Source organism: Oreochromis niloticus, linkage group LG6, assembly GCF_001858045.2.
Source record: "Oreochromis niloticus isolate F11D_XX linkage group LG6, O_niloticus_UMD_NMBU, whole genome shotgun sequence".
Lineage (NCBI taxonomy): Eukaryota > Metazoa > Chordata > Actinopteri > Cichliformes > Cichlidae > Oreochromis > Oreochromis niloticus.
In genome coordinates this window covers 30,282,157-30,295,868 of record NC_031971.2, presented here as the reverse complement: position 1 = coordinate 30,295,868, position 13,712 = coordinate 30,282,157, and the positions used below count along the sequence as shown (strand labels likewise).

Below are 13,712 nucleotides of genomic sequence, written 5' to 3'. Positions count from 1 at the left end.
ATGACAAGGCCTATTTAAATGTATGGATCAGCACAAACCAGATAAAAGAAAGCAAACCCTGCATGTGATCCTCTACGATGCCTTTTAGGGCTACAGGACAGGCTATGCATACCGGCACCCCATCATCCGGGAGAAACCGAGGCACAAGAGCGACGTCGAGATCCCCGCCACGGTTACAGCGTTCATGTTCGAGGAGGACGCGGATAGTGGTGCAACACGGCTGCCCTTCAAGTTTCTCCAGCAGCGGCAGCAGAGGGAGAAGACACGCTGGCTCAATTCACCCAACAGCTACACCAAGGTCAGCGTAGAAGGTGGAGAGGAGCGCTACAACAGCCGGACAACCACGGTGAGCAGTGTGAAGTTGGCAGGCAAAGTTAGTATGTACATACCCACAGTTACTGTGGACTGCTGTGTTTTGGCTGCAGTTGCAGCCCAGTGTTAAGAACAAATTGTACTAGATCACCATCTAGTGGCTAAATTGTGAACTACTTGGGGTTCATCATCATCATCATCGTCATTATTATTATCATTATTATTATTAATATTATTATTATATTTTTTGAAACCAAGTTTTCACCGGTCTTCTGTTAACAGTGGATGAAGGCAGATGACCCAGGAACCCCAATTCGTATCGAGGATCCCAATCAGTTTGTCCCTCTCAACACAGATCCCACTGAAGTGCTGGAGAAGAGGAACAAAGTAAGTAAAACTACCATTTTTAGCAGACGCTTTATGTTATAAACATGACGAAAATCTAAACATGGAGGGATATAAATTGTAGGATACAGTTTACTATTTTGTGCTGGGTTCTGTTTAAAAATGTGAGGATAATAGCACTTGACACATGATTAAGGATTAAACAAATCTCTATCATAGCCACATATGTTTAAGGAGGGCATAACGGCCACGATGCTACTTTGAAGTATCAGTTTTAGCTTTTTTTTTACCTTGCTGAAAGCCAAATGTGAGCATATCTACACCAGGGGATGGCTAACTAATGCTTGGTTAGAGTCATGCTAAATAGTAATAGTATTAATTTTACTATAAAGGTAAAAATGTTTCATTAATGATTATCTAAAAATCACCGAACAAGAAAGCAGAAAACAGTCCAAATCAATCATTCAAATTAACAGCAGTGAGAATTTACAGCAGCCGCTCCCCTAAATTTAACATTTATAGTATCCAAGTAATTAGTTATAAAAATAATTTTAAAGAGTCATCTACTATACTATTGTTGTCAAGAGTGTCTCGTATGAGTCGGTGTTTCAGTGCTTGAGAAAACAGCCACATTTGAACTGTCACTAAGAGCATCTTACAAAATCAGTACAAAATCTAGGGACTGAAACGTCTGACTGTATCAGGCATGTTATCCTGATTCCTGACAGAATGTTTGTGTTCACTTGTTTGGGTTATTAGAGTAAGTCACTGTGTGTTTCGTCCTGTTACAGATCAGAGAGCAGAACCGGCTTGATGTGATGTCATCAGGGCCGCGGTCTCAGCACCTTGCAGGCATCCCTGTCGATGAACCGCGAAAGGTGAGAATTTCCTCTTTCTCGCCTCTAAACCTCTTGTGTTCTGTGGAAACCCTCGTTTTTAGAGAGATGATCTTCAAAGAAGAAAGTATCTGATGTGTAACATCTAACATCTGTTTTAACAAGACAAGTTTTCACAAAAAATGCATAAAGTTTAAGCAGTTAGATGCTGTGACTTAACAATAAATACTTTTAATTCCTCTTAAAAGGCACATCAGGGTACATGAAAAACAGTTTTTGCAGGATATTCTTCAATTAACAGAAAGTCATTACAGATATTTGAAGAAAATCCAGAATAGCTGGTGTTGATAATGATATAAAAACAGTTGAGGTTTGCAGGACATCTGTATCTAACTTTACGGAGAAATTTGAAAGTGTTCTCAGTTTTTCTGGCTGTTTAGAGATTTGTTTTTTTGTGATATGATAGAGCTTTTCTGCATATTACCGAAATTTCCTAATCTTAATGACTTAGTAAGAACATTACAGGAGGAGGACTCTCCAAAACTATAAAAAAAACTATACTTTATCCAAAATTGTTGGATGACTGCCAGTTTAAGCTACTTTAATGACATCTCTTGAACACTAGGGGGAGACAAGTAAACACATTTTTAACAGATGAAATGAAGCTCTTGACAGTTACACTTTACTAGCAAGGATAGAATGGAAACATACAAATTAATGGAACACGTGAAGTAAAAATGTATCAACTAGAAGTTGTGGTGCTGATGGTTTCGTGGTTTAATGTTTTGTCTTGAAGGATCTGGTGCAGATAAACGTTCTGGTAAATACCAACGTATGTTTTCCTGTCTGTGGTTGTTTTTAGTTTTTTACATTTATTTTGTTCATTTTATGATTTTAACACTTCATCACTCGTTCCGAACAAAAACCACTGCATGTGTCTGTTAGAGTTTTACTTTAAAATTGACAACTGTTTTCAATGCATTTGTTTAAAGTAAACAAAACTGCACTTATTTGTGAGAGTTGTTGAAGTGTGATGATTTGTTGGAGCATGAGTCTCTTTCTGACATTTTTAGGCACAAATCTTAGCAGAGATTTAAGCTCAAGTGCGTTGTGTGTGTGTGTGCACGAGTGTGAGTTTTTGTGTTATTTTTCTCTGGTAGTGTCTTATAAACACATCTTGTGTGGAGTTGATTAGATGTGGACTCTGTGATGTGGTTAGCTTTACAAGAGCTGCCTTAGTCATCCTCTAATGAATGATTGTCATCCTCAGACACAGTGGGTGTTTGTGCCGTTTTTAAAAAAATAATTTTTCTTTTAAGTCGGTGAGTTCAATCGTGACTAAAGAGACAGTGTTGTTTTCTGTGTGTGTGTGCGTGTGCATGTTTTTTTGGTATGTGTACCTTTGGTGTGTGCTTGTGTGTTAGTACATGGTTTGTTTTTTAAATTTCAGAGTGTGTGCAAGTGCCTCCTGACTATTTTCCTCTGTGTACGTGTTTCCCATCCTCACCCCTCTGCCTGTCTCCTCCCCAGCCATACGTGCCCACAGAGGAAGAGCAGATGGCTCCCCTGCCTCCCAACCCTTTCAGTGAGTTGTCAGAGAAGGAGCTGGAAGAGTATCGCAAGAACGTGGAGAGAAGGCAACTGGGCCTCAGCGGTACGGCACATACGCTCACGAATACACTTCTGTTAACAATCATCAAAGCTCACGCACACATGGCGAGATGAACTCGGACCCAGAGTTTTCTTTCCTGCTGCCAGCTGCAGACGACCTTACCAATCTGTGAAGGTTCATTAAACAACAAAATATTGAGCCGGGGCTTGAAACAAATTGGATCAATAATCAATATGCAAGCCACAATTTGAGCGCACACATCGGGAGATTAGTTTGAGCCAGCAAGAGGAATTGTCATCTGCTTAGCTGGATGCTGGCGTCTGTTTACTCCGGTGCAGGAAACTGATGGTCCTTTTCTTTTAATTTATCACTTATATCATGGTTTTGATACACAACAAGTACATGAAGTAAATAATTTTTTAAAATGCTGTTCTATTAACCATCACAATCATCTTTAACAACCCTGAAGGAAAAACTAAGACCTCAAGAAAACTTGAATTTGAATTTATCCGGGTCCACTTGTATCTCTTGAGAGCTGAGTGAAATCGGTTTGTGTTGCCCCTGGATTAAAAGCTCATCAGCATCTAAAACTACTGTTGGTGTTTGAGTCATTAAAGGGTTTTTTCCACGTTTTAAAAGACTTTAAACTGTGGAAAAAATAAGACACTAACTGCCAGATATTCACAAGTCCTTAAAATAAACAGCTGGAGCAGATTTCAACTTGAGCTTAAAACTAATCAGGATTTCTTAAAATTGGTTCTGCAATTACAAAGCCGTCCCCTTGGAGACTGATTAGTAAACAGCTCAGATTTTCTTTGTGCCCTCTCAGCACTCTGGTGGTAACAAAAGATTTAAATGATCTCGGTCTGTAGCACCGTCTCCCACACCATGCGCAGTACTGAGGGCACAGACGCACATCTATATACCTACACGTCTATATCTATATGCAAGGTCCATGGCTGCTTTCAACTGTGTTAACCTTGTAAACACACACACACACACACACACACACACACACACACACACACACACGTCAATGCTAATCATATTAGCCTTCAGTCCTATTATCTTTCAGAGAGGCAGAGGAAAAATCAATAGCGAATCAATATCTGGGGGGCCTTCTGTCACACTGGAGCACATTGAAATGTGTATTTGTGTTGTGTATATTTGGATAAGGGCATGTGTATGGATGGTTGCAAATGTTCTTCTGTGCATATGAAACATGGTGTGCCTGTATGTGTGTAAGGGGCCAGTGTGACTAAGATGGCAGACCGAACAGACAGCAGGTCTTCACACCCGCCACATGATCAGAGCCCGTTGCTATGACACTTTTGCCCCCATAGCCCCATGAATCCCCGGTGACCAATCTGGAGACAAGCTGGAGACCGTCTGGAAAGGCCTGATACATGCTCGGCCCGAGGACACACATACACACAAACACACACACGTTTATAGGCTTAGCCTGCGATTAGTTGTGACATGCATATTGTATATATTGATCATTTAAATAAACAGATTGATTATAATGCGCATTATATAAGAGAACTGATCAAATTGATCTATATGTGACATAGATATGTATGAACATATGTACAGATGCATATTATGTGCTATATGTTTCACATGAGGTGAAAAAAGCTCATGCAAATGACTACACACACTGAGATCATCTCATCTGAGGCTCGCACACATTTTTATCTGTGTATATACAGAACACGGAGTACTATCACTGCACAGATCAGGCTGTTATGCAAACACGTCCTATACGCTGTGCTTGTAGGAGTTGTGAATGATTGTGACGACTGCCAGCTCAATGTGTAAGTCCGAATGTGCTAATGAATGTGTTAAAGTGATCTGGAAACGTCTTTCATTCAGACTAATCGGTGTTTAAAATGAAATTAAGCTACTGTAGCTAAGCTGTGTGGCAACACTATGTGCTCCTTATGTTTGGATAGAATTGTTTAAGAATCTATAGTTCAAAGGGGACGCGTTATGCTTGTTTATCCATTTTACATAAGAATATAAACTTTTCTTATAAACTCCTTATTCTATATAAGAGTGACTGAGATTTTTTTTTTCTTTCTTGCCCTAAACTTCATTTTTCTGTATTTAAATGTCTCACAATACAAATACTTCAGTCTATGTAAATTATACATCTCATAAAAGAAATTTAAAACTTTGGTGGTCTAGCTAGCAGTCGACCACAAGTTACCATCAAGAGCATTGTCCGTGTTAAGGTTTAGCAAAATGTTACAGTGCGTGCTCAGCCACCCACGGGCAGGGCCGGGGTGGATTGATGGCACTTTGATAGCTGGGTGATCGGCAGACAAGGATTTTGTAAATTTTGTTGAAAAACAGCTGTGCATGGCCTGATTCTAACATGTGTGTGTTACCACTAATCTGTCAACCTCCCCACCCCGTCCCCTCACTCCCTCCGGACCCTTCATCCCAAATCCCTCCAACCTCTCATCCCACTCACCCCTGCTGTCTTCCCTCTACTTCCACCCCCTACACCCTGCCACAATCCTCTCATCCAACCCTCACAACCCCCCACCTGGCCCCCTCCCCACCCTCCCTGCAGATGGCGAGCACGAGCTAACCTCTGACGATGGCTCCACTCTCTCTCAGTCTCTGTCTGTCACCCAGTCCCCACAAAGCACTTCAGCTAAAGAAGGTATCCCTCACTCACAGACTGAATTGTTTCTCAGAATGATCTTCACTGTCTCGCTTTTTGACTTTAATGTCAGACGTGTGTTTGTGGACGAGCATGAGAGTGTAAATTTAACTGAAATAGACTAAATGCTTATTATACAGTGCCTGAACTAGTTCATGCTGTACTAACTATTCTTTCATGTTAAAACATGGTCGTCTAATTCAATGAAACTGCAACAGCGTGCCCCATCACTATATTTAATACCTCTCTGGCTTTTTTTTAACAATACAAATTTATATTGGGTTATGAAAATGCAGCTCAAAGGTATGAATTCATATTTTATACCCTTATTATTATTTTACTATTGAGGGAGGTTCAGAATCAGAGAGGCTTTATTTATCCCCAAGGGGCAATTAAGATACAACAGAGCAGTATGACGTTAAAGATAAGGACAGGGCATAAACAGGCAATAAGAATGAGATAATAAATACACAGAATATACAGTATATACACAGTTTTAAAATTAGCTTGTCCAAAGTTTTTTTTTTTTCAGAGCATTGGGAGAAGACATTTTTAAGGCCTTGAAGTCTCGTAAACTTATGAAGCATTCAGGGATTTCTGTGATTTCACAATTGGTCGCCAGAGAGTAGCTGCTTCAAGAAATGCCATCAATTTTGGCATAAACACTACTAATAGGCAATGTTTGCGTCCAACCTATGTGCAGAAGCAGAGAAGGTAAGGAGGTAAAAAGTTGGTCTGAAAACTAAATGTGAAGATCATTAGGTACCTAAAATGTAAACATTTTTACACCAAAAGCAAAAATCAGTAGTTTGATGCATAGTGAAACTATTTCATGGTTATATCAGCCCAGCACTTTTCTCTCATTTTATTGCTAAGATAAACTAACTCCCTGCTGATGAAAGCTCATACTTCCATTTTCTGCCAGTTATCTGGGTCTTCTACGGTCTAAGTAGTGATGCCCAGACCTCCCTCTCACCAGACAATGCTGGGGGGGGGGGTAAGCTGTCTACCGTGTCCTGGTCTGCCCAGAGGTCTCCTCCCTGTTGAACATGCCTGGGACACCTTGCCTAGAAGGCGTCCTGATCAGATGCCTGAGTCGCCTCTCCTTTTGATGTAGAGGAGCAGCATCTCTCCTCTGAGCTGCTCACCCCTATCTCTAATAGAGAGCCCAGACATTCAGAGAAGGCTAATTTTGCCGCCAGTTAAATATTCTTTTGGTCACTACTTGCGGCTTGTGGCCATAGATGAGAGTAGGAACATGGATCAGCCAATAAATTGAGAGCGTCATGCTCTGCATCACTTCCTAATGATAGATACAAGACGGTGTTGATTTTCTTACTTGGCACATTCAGTGTTTTTTATCAAAACTTAAGGGTTTTGTCGCAGTCGTTATAAAGACTTGTCAAGACTGAATGTTCATTTGGTGTTAGCATCACAGATCTGAGGGATTGGTAATGGGAAGTGTCACATCACGGGGTTTCTATCCTGTTGCTGCCCTTTGAATGTATTTCGTCTGTTAACACGCAAGTTTGACATTTGAAGCCATTTGGTGTGCCGCCAAGAAACGGCAGGATCATAGAGGTCTCTCTACAAGTCGTAAATAATGGCACTATGGGATTGGCTTCCTGTCCACTTCCTTCCAGCGCAAACACGCAAAACCACACAATAACAATTAACCTACAACGGCGCGCTCACTCAGGGGACCTATATTTTCTGACACAGTCACCATGAGGTCAGCTGTTTGTTGTGTTAAAACCAGGTCGATTGTTGTACAGCAAGCCTTTTAGTACAACCATCTGGTTTTTATGCAATGATGAAAATAACCTGAGAGGACACGTTTGGTGCGTAACATGAAACCAGCGCCCTGGATTGCTTAACCTGCATTTGCAGCACAGAGAACGGCGATGTGACGCTTCCCGGCATGTTACGTGAACACCGATTAAGGCAGTGTGCTGTTTAAAGCTCCCATTCTGTTGGGTTGAAAGGAGGGCAGACTCTCTGGGCTATCAGGTCACTGGGGTTTTTACGCAGGGATATTACGAAATATGTAGAGCACGGGGACACTGTGTGAGCGCGTTCAGCTCAACAGTTAAATGGAATTGGTGATTAGTACATCCGACAGCAGAGACTCGCATTCGGCACAAGAGGACATCCTGAGACACAATAAGACATGAGACATATTCAGTCTGAGAAAATATATTGATTTAATCAGCCATTTCTCCAATATGATAACATGAACATGCACCTCAGTGATGCTCATCCAATAGACACACTAGTTATGAGCTTACCCTTGGTGGACTACCACAAGCTGAAGATTCCTATTGGTGGAAAACGACTAGAAAAGATCCAGGGTTTTAATGAACTCTGTTTAACTACCAGATAATAGCTTGTATGCCAAAATGCATTGAATTTTTTTAAGCTAAACATGATCGTGATGTAAAAAGCCATAGAATATTTTATTTTGAAAGAGAATGCCTTGCAGCTCATAGATTTACTCTACATGTATCCCTTCCAAAGAACACTTGAATCCAGGGAGCTCTTCTTTGTCGTGGGAGAATTTGTCACGTCTTGCAGATGTGGTGCCAGATGTTTCCACCTCTAACTCGTGTCTCGCTAATTTCCCTTCCCGCAGAGAACCACACAGGACTGATGAACGGTAAAAACGACCACGGGGACGTGGACGAGGAGCTGTCAAAGCGCGTGAGCCAGCTGACCACCAGCGTTGAGAGCGTGGAGATCACCGTGCGCTCCGGGGAGAAAATCGAAGAGGCCCTGTCCCCCGAGAGCTCGCCCTCCAAGTCGCCCAACACCAAGAAGAAGAAGAAGTTCCGCACCCCATCCTTCCTGAAGAAAAACAAAAAGAAAGAGAAGATGGAGGCCTGAGAGCGAGCGGGCAGCAGGGGCGAGGCAGACGGGGAGATCATCTGCATAGAAGAATGAGGGGCAAGCAAACCCCCGTTTTCTGTTTAATAATGTCTGTTTTTATTTTGTTTTAAATGTCCTTTTATGTTTTTAATTTTAATTGTTTTTTTAACAAAAGGTTTTATGTGCATAAGGCAGAGGAAACGAATTAACAAAAAATCTGTTTGTAATAAATAAGAAAAGTTTTCTCCTTCTGCAAAAAGACAAGAAAGCTTAGGGGTTTGGGGCGGGCAAGTGAGGCCACAGATTAAAACCGCAACAGATGTGGGGTGGCTAGGGCAGGTGGTGGGCTGTCTGCACACCTGACCTCCTGTGCGGAACTTTAACAGCTCTTTGGAAGTGTCATTCAAGGCTGTTTAGATCCTGAGTTTTTGGCTACTCCTGCGATTATTCCCGGGTTGAAAAATGGAACTTGAAACCACGTTGTTTTTTTCTTGCTTCAAATAATTGGAATGCAGCCTGAGTGTTGTAAAACTGCACACGTTCAAAAGAAACACTTTTCCAGCCCTTTTACCTTCTTCTTTTGTTTGTTTTTTTTACATCCCGGTCACCTGACTCTGCATACGGAACAGAGAGACCACATAAAATTTCAAGTCACACTGGAAAACTGGTCTCAGAGAGAGAAAGAAAACAGCCACAGGGTTTGTGTTGATTTATTTACTGTGAGGGAGGATCTCTCACGCTCTTTAAGCTACTGTAGGCACAGGCTTCTGACAGAAACCTTCTTTTCAGCTTGTTGTGGTTGAACTACAGATGAGTTTTAAGAGTAGAGACAGTGAGGCTGACAGTCTATCACAACTGTTATCTGAGAATATTTATGTAGCATTTTTTTCATCTTGTCCTTTTCATCTCAGTGTTGTTGTTTTTGTTTTTTTTGCCAAATTAATGGGAGAAAAAAACAATCTCATCTTAAGCAAGCATCTCTCTATCTCTAGTTTGTCATCTCATTTTTACTGAACACAAATTTGGTATTAGTTGACTGTTTTGTACTCATTTCTAAGCTTTTACAGAGAATACAGATGTTATGCATGATTTCTTTTTTTTTTTCCCTCTTTATTTTTTTTGCAGCAACTGAATTTATTTGGCTGTCTTCTGTAGTGATGCCTGATTTTATTTTATTTTATTTTATTTTTTTTCTCCTTTCAAATTATATTCTAATCTTCAGAGTACACAAAGTTACTATATAACACAGATATATAAAACTGGATATGTTGGCTATAGATTTTTTTTTTTTTTCTCGTTAGCTATATATTTTTTATTTCATGGTGCAGCACTTTTTTGTGGTATATAACACATTTTATTTGCAAGTGGTTTCACCAGTGAGGAGGATCGTAAAGTAATTTGGTAAAAGTCGTGCAAGTAGAAAGCGAGGCATGGTGTCGGGGAGTGGTCAGGACCCAGAAAGTGAGTTGAATGAAGACGGACAGAATAATCTTTCATTGGTGTCACACGTGAGAAAATATTACCGCGCTCAAGCAGCGATGAGAATCATGGGTCATGGAGAGTAGAGCGGTGACGTCTTTTTGTTTGGTGTGTTTGTGCGTCCGTGTGTGTGTTTTTAAGCCATATTGTAATTTTTTTTCTCCATTATTTTAATAAGACAAGGGTTGTGATTCTTATCTGCCTGCTCAGGCGTCATAGACCCTAACAAGAACTCTGTTAAATCACCCCAGTGACTGCATCGACACCCCTCAGGTGCCCCAAAACTTTATTATTATTTTATTTTATTTTATTTTATTTTTTTGCAGTGGCTACACTCACATTAGCTACGCCCCCTTGCTTAATTTGCTGTTTTATTTCCTCCAAGAACTGGAACATCATAAGGAGGTCATAGGACGTTTTATTTTATTTTATTATTTTTGATTCTTTCCCGAGCCCGGTCATTATTTCAGCTTCTAAAGCCTTCCCTCCTGTAATTTCTCTTCTAAACACGATCCTGTTGTAACTGGCGGATGACCCACAGTTGAACTCAGCAAAGCCAAAGTGTGATGGGTTGCCGCATATCCTCCCCCCTGCAGTTTAACCAGATGTACCAATATCCCAGCTAGCAATGTGAAGTATTGGATTTGGAGGGAGTGCGGGAGGGTTTAGGGGCACATCTTTAGCCGTGTTAAACGATAGCTTTTGGCTCCAGGCGAAGAACTGAGGTCACACAACTGAAAGATGGAGAAAGAGAGGTGCGAGTTTGGAAATGGAAGTGCTTATGTGTGTGTAGTAGACAGGAGCAGGGGAAAAGGACAACCTGATACTAACACACCATGTTTTTACCACTCAGATGTTTTTTGTTTTCTTTGATACATCGCTCCTCCAGGAAATTTCTGTTTTCATCCTCCATTTGTATCGCAGTACGCTTTTTTTCTTTTAGTTTGCAGAACGCATTAGGTGGTTTTTTTGTTTTGTTTTTTTGTTTTTTTTAATTAACCTGTTTTTTGCAAAATTGCTTCCAGATGAACTGAAATTGCATCGCATCCTTTTTATTTTCTCATCTGTTTTTGACTGTTTGCACCTTCCTTTACTAATGTCTCCACCTCCTTTTTTTTTCTGTTCAAAACAAAAAAACAAACAAAAAAAGCAAACAAACAAAAAGAACGAGTTTTGCTTTGGCATGCCAGAATGAGCCAAGCTACTTTGTGACCTGTGAAAATCCTATATAAATGGTTATCTAATGGAGTTGCTTTTAGATGTAATGCTAATCTGTGTAAATTCACAAATAAAACTGTATTTTAAGAACCCGATGCTCATTTTTTTTCATGTTTGTGCTTCACAGTCCATATCATTCTTCAGCTTTAGTTTGACATAATCCATACACACTCATTTTACTTTAACATTTCCATGAACTTAGTAGTTCTATAAGCTTAATGCTGCATTTTCATGAGGTTTCAGTATTGTAGAACGGCCTCATGGAAGAGGAAGACCTGTGCTGACATACAGGACACTGTGTTGAGTGAGCATGGGTGGGGTGGTGGTGGTGGGGGGGGACTCTGGTGCCTTTATCTTTAATCAAGGAGTGAATTAATATGAATGTATTTGTGTTTATAGTTCAAACTGAAAAATATGGCACTGAATAAATGTGCTTACAATGTGATAATCATCAACAGACCCAGGAACTCTGGAAGGACAGAAGTCATGATGAGAGTAAACATATGCATTGAGTCATGATCCCATGGCTATATAAAGCAGCACTTTGTAAGGGTTGTGTATAAGGAAATCTTTCCGTGACAAGATGTTGTGGTATGAATAATCCTTTTATTTTCACACGTGAAGTCTTATTACAGCGGATTTTTAAGGTCGTTGTTCCCAACCTAAGGGCGAGGTGATCTGTAAGTCACATGAGTGAAGACAAGTAATTTTATTTTAACTGTTGTGATGTTTTCCTCAAACTGGTCAATAACCATAACTATGCATCCTTGTAAATGCATCACACTGTCCAAATGCTTTTCCCTATAAAGACAATATTTGACGACCCACCCTGTGGCCTTAATGAGTTTTGACCCTTCAGTGTATATGAATAAAAATGTTGTTTGACAGCCATTAAAATAGTTTCCAGGTTTTTCCAAAGGTAGCTGCAAAGGCAGAGACCACCCTCACTAACTTCTGATGCACACCCAATCAACAGAAACTGCTTAGTTCAGAAAAGGATTTGAAGGGCTTACTCCTAGCAGGCTGTCAAGGGGTAAAAAGTTAAAATAGCTTTATTATTCCAAACACTCTTTCCCTTTGAAATAAAAAAAAAAAAACGAAGTAGGTACACTACCTCCAATTCAAGCCAATACTGGTCAAGACTTTGAGAAGGGCTAGGGCTGCACTAATGTAAAAAACTGTTGTAATCACAACCCTACCACACAAATCCAGTAGTAGTGGTATACTCTGAGTCTGAATAATAAAGCCATTTTAAACCTGGATTCTGACTCATAGCCAGCAGTGGGTGAGTACTTGCATAGAAGAAGATGCAAGTGGACTTCTCACTTAATATCTCAGTAACTCTCCCCTCTCCCCTTTTATTGTCTGTTATTTAACAAAGTATAGTGTTCATATTGTAAACTACTTTTAGAATAAAATAAACAATGGAATAGGGTCTAATTTGGTGAAGGCCTACACTGTGATTAACAAGCCCTCAGACCCTCAGTAAGATTGGTCATGATGTGTAGGAGTGGGTGATGTAATGTGGCTACGGCCATCCTTTATATACAGGCTATAGCCTTTTTCACATGTGACCTCAGTTTGGGAGATTTACTAGAGTTTTTCTTTCATATGTATCATGCAGCATGAGATAATGCAACTGATACAAATGATCACTTCTGGGCATGCTCAGTTTAGGTGACAGAGTTGCCCAAGTAGTGTGTGTGTGGGAGGGAGGCACAGGGCACGTTTCCAAACAAATTCCCTTCACTATTCTAATAATTGTGCACTTTTAGATTTGAACTGGCATGTTTAAAAAAAAGAAAAGGGTTTAATGTCTGATCCTGCTGTTTGTAACTTGTGTGTTGTCATACACATCTTTAGATATTATCTACAACAGTTCGGAGCTGCTCTAAATTTTTTGGCAGTGGCTTATGATTGGGAGTAATGTATGATATCATGGCCATATCTCCATAGCGTAGTGGTTTGCACTAACAAAGTAAAAGGTTGCTGGTTCAGTTCCAGTCAGAGACACTAATTCCCACCTGATGTTGTTGCAAAAGTCTCACCCTTGTCCTATATCCTATAAACTGACTTAAACGTCTTTAAATGTGTTCCTCTTCATGAAGTTAAAAAGGTTGGGAACCACAGCTTTAAAATGTGTTCTGTGTTGTATCACTTCAGGTGTTTGTATCTGTATGAGTTTTCTTTTGTTTAGGATGATTTGTTGTGTCTGCAAAACCTTGTTTTACTGTCAAAGTTTTTTTTTTGACACTTAGAGCCCAACTGGACCGTACCACGGCAAAAAGCCCGTCTCACGTTGGAGCCAATCAGTCACTGCACGGCATGGACTGTCAAAGCCACTTTGAGGGTGTGTGCACATGAGCAGCCA

At 40.4% G+C, this 13,712-nt stretch overlaps 1 protein-coding gene across 9 annotated transcripts in view; it reads left to right on the top strand.

Annotated features, from left to right (window-relative positions):
* The window catches only part of add3a (adducin 3 (gamma) a), a 101,179-nt gene extending 89,746 nt beyond the window's left edge, over window positions 1-11,433 (top strand). For 6 of the 9 annotated variants that reach the window (XM_025907906.1, XM_025907901.1, XM_025907905.1 and 3 more), the window contains 7 exons: window positions 89-346; window positions 595-699; window positions 1,449-1,535; window positions 2,290-2,313; window positions 3,024-3,147; window positions 5,687-5,779; window positions 8,412-11,433. In XM_025907906.1, the coding sequence (XP_025763691.1) occupies window positions 89-346; window positions 595-699; window positions 1,449-1,535; window positions 2,290-2,313; window positions 3,024-3,147; window positions 5,687-5,779; window positions 8,412-8,662 (942 nt within the window). In that variant the 3' untranslated portion in view covers window positions 8,663-11,433. The remainder of the gene's footprint in view (window positions 1-88; window positions 347-594; window positions 700-1,448; window positions 1,536-2,289; window positions 2,314-3,023; window positions 3,148-5,686; window positions 5,780-8,411) is intronic. The other 3 variants (XM_025907907.1, XM_019359750.2, XM_025907908.1) reach the window with 3 other exon arrangements.
* The last annotated feature ends 2,279 nt before the right edge of the window (window positions 11,434-13,712 follow it).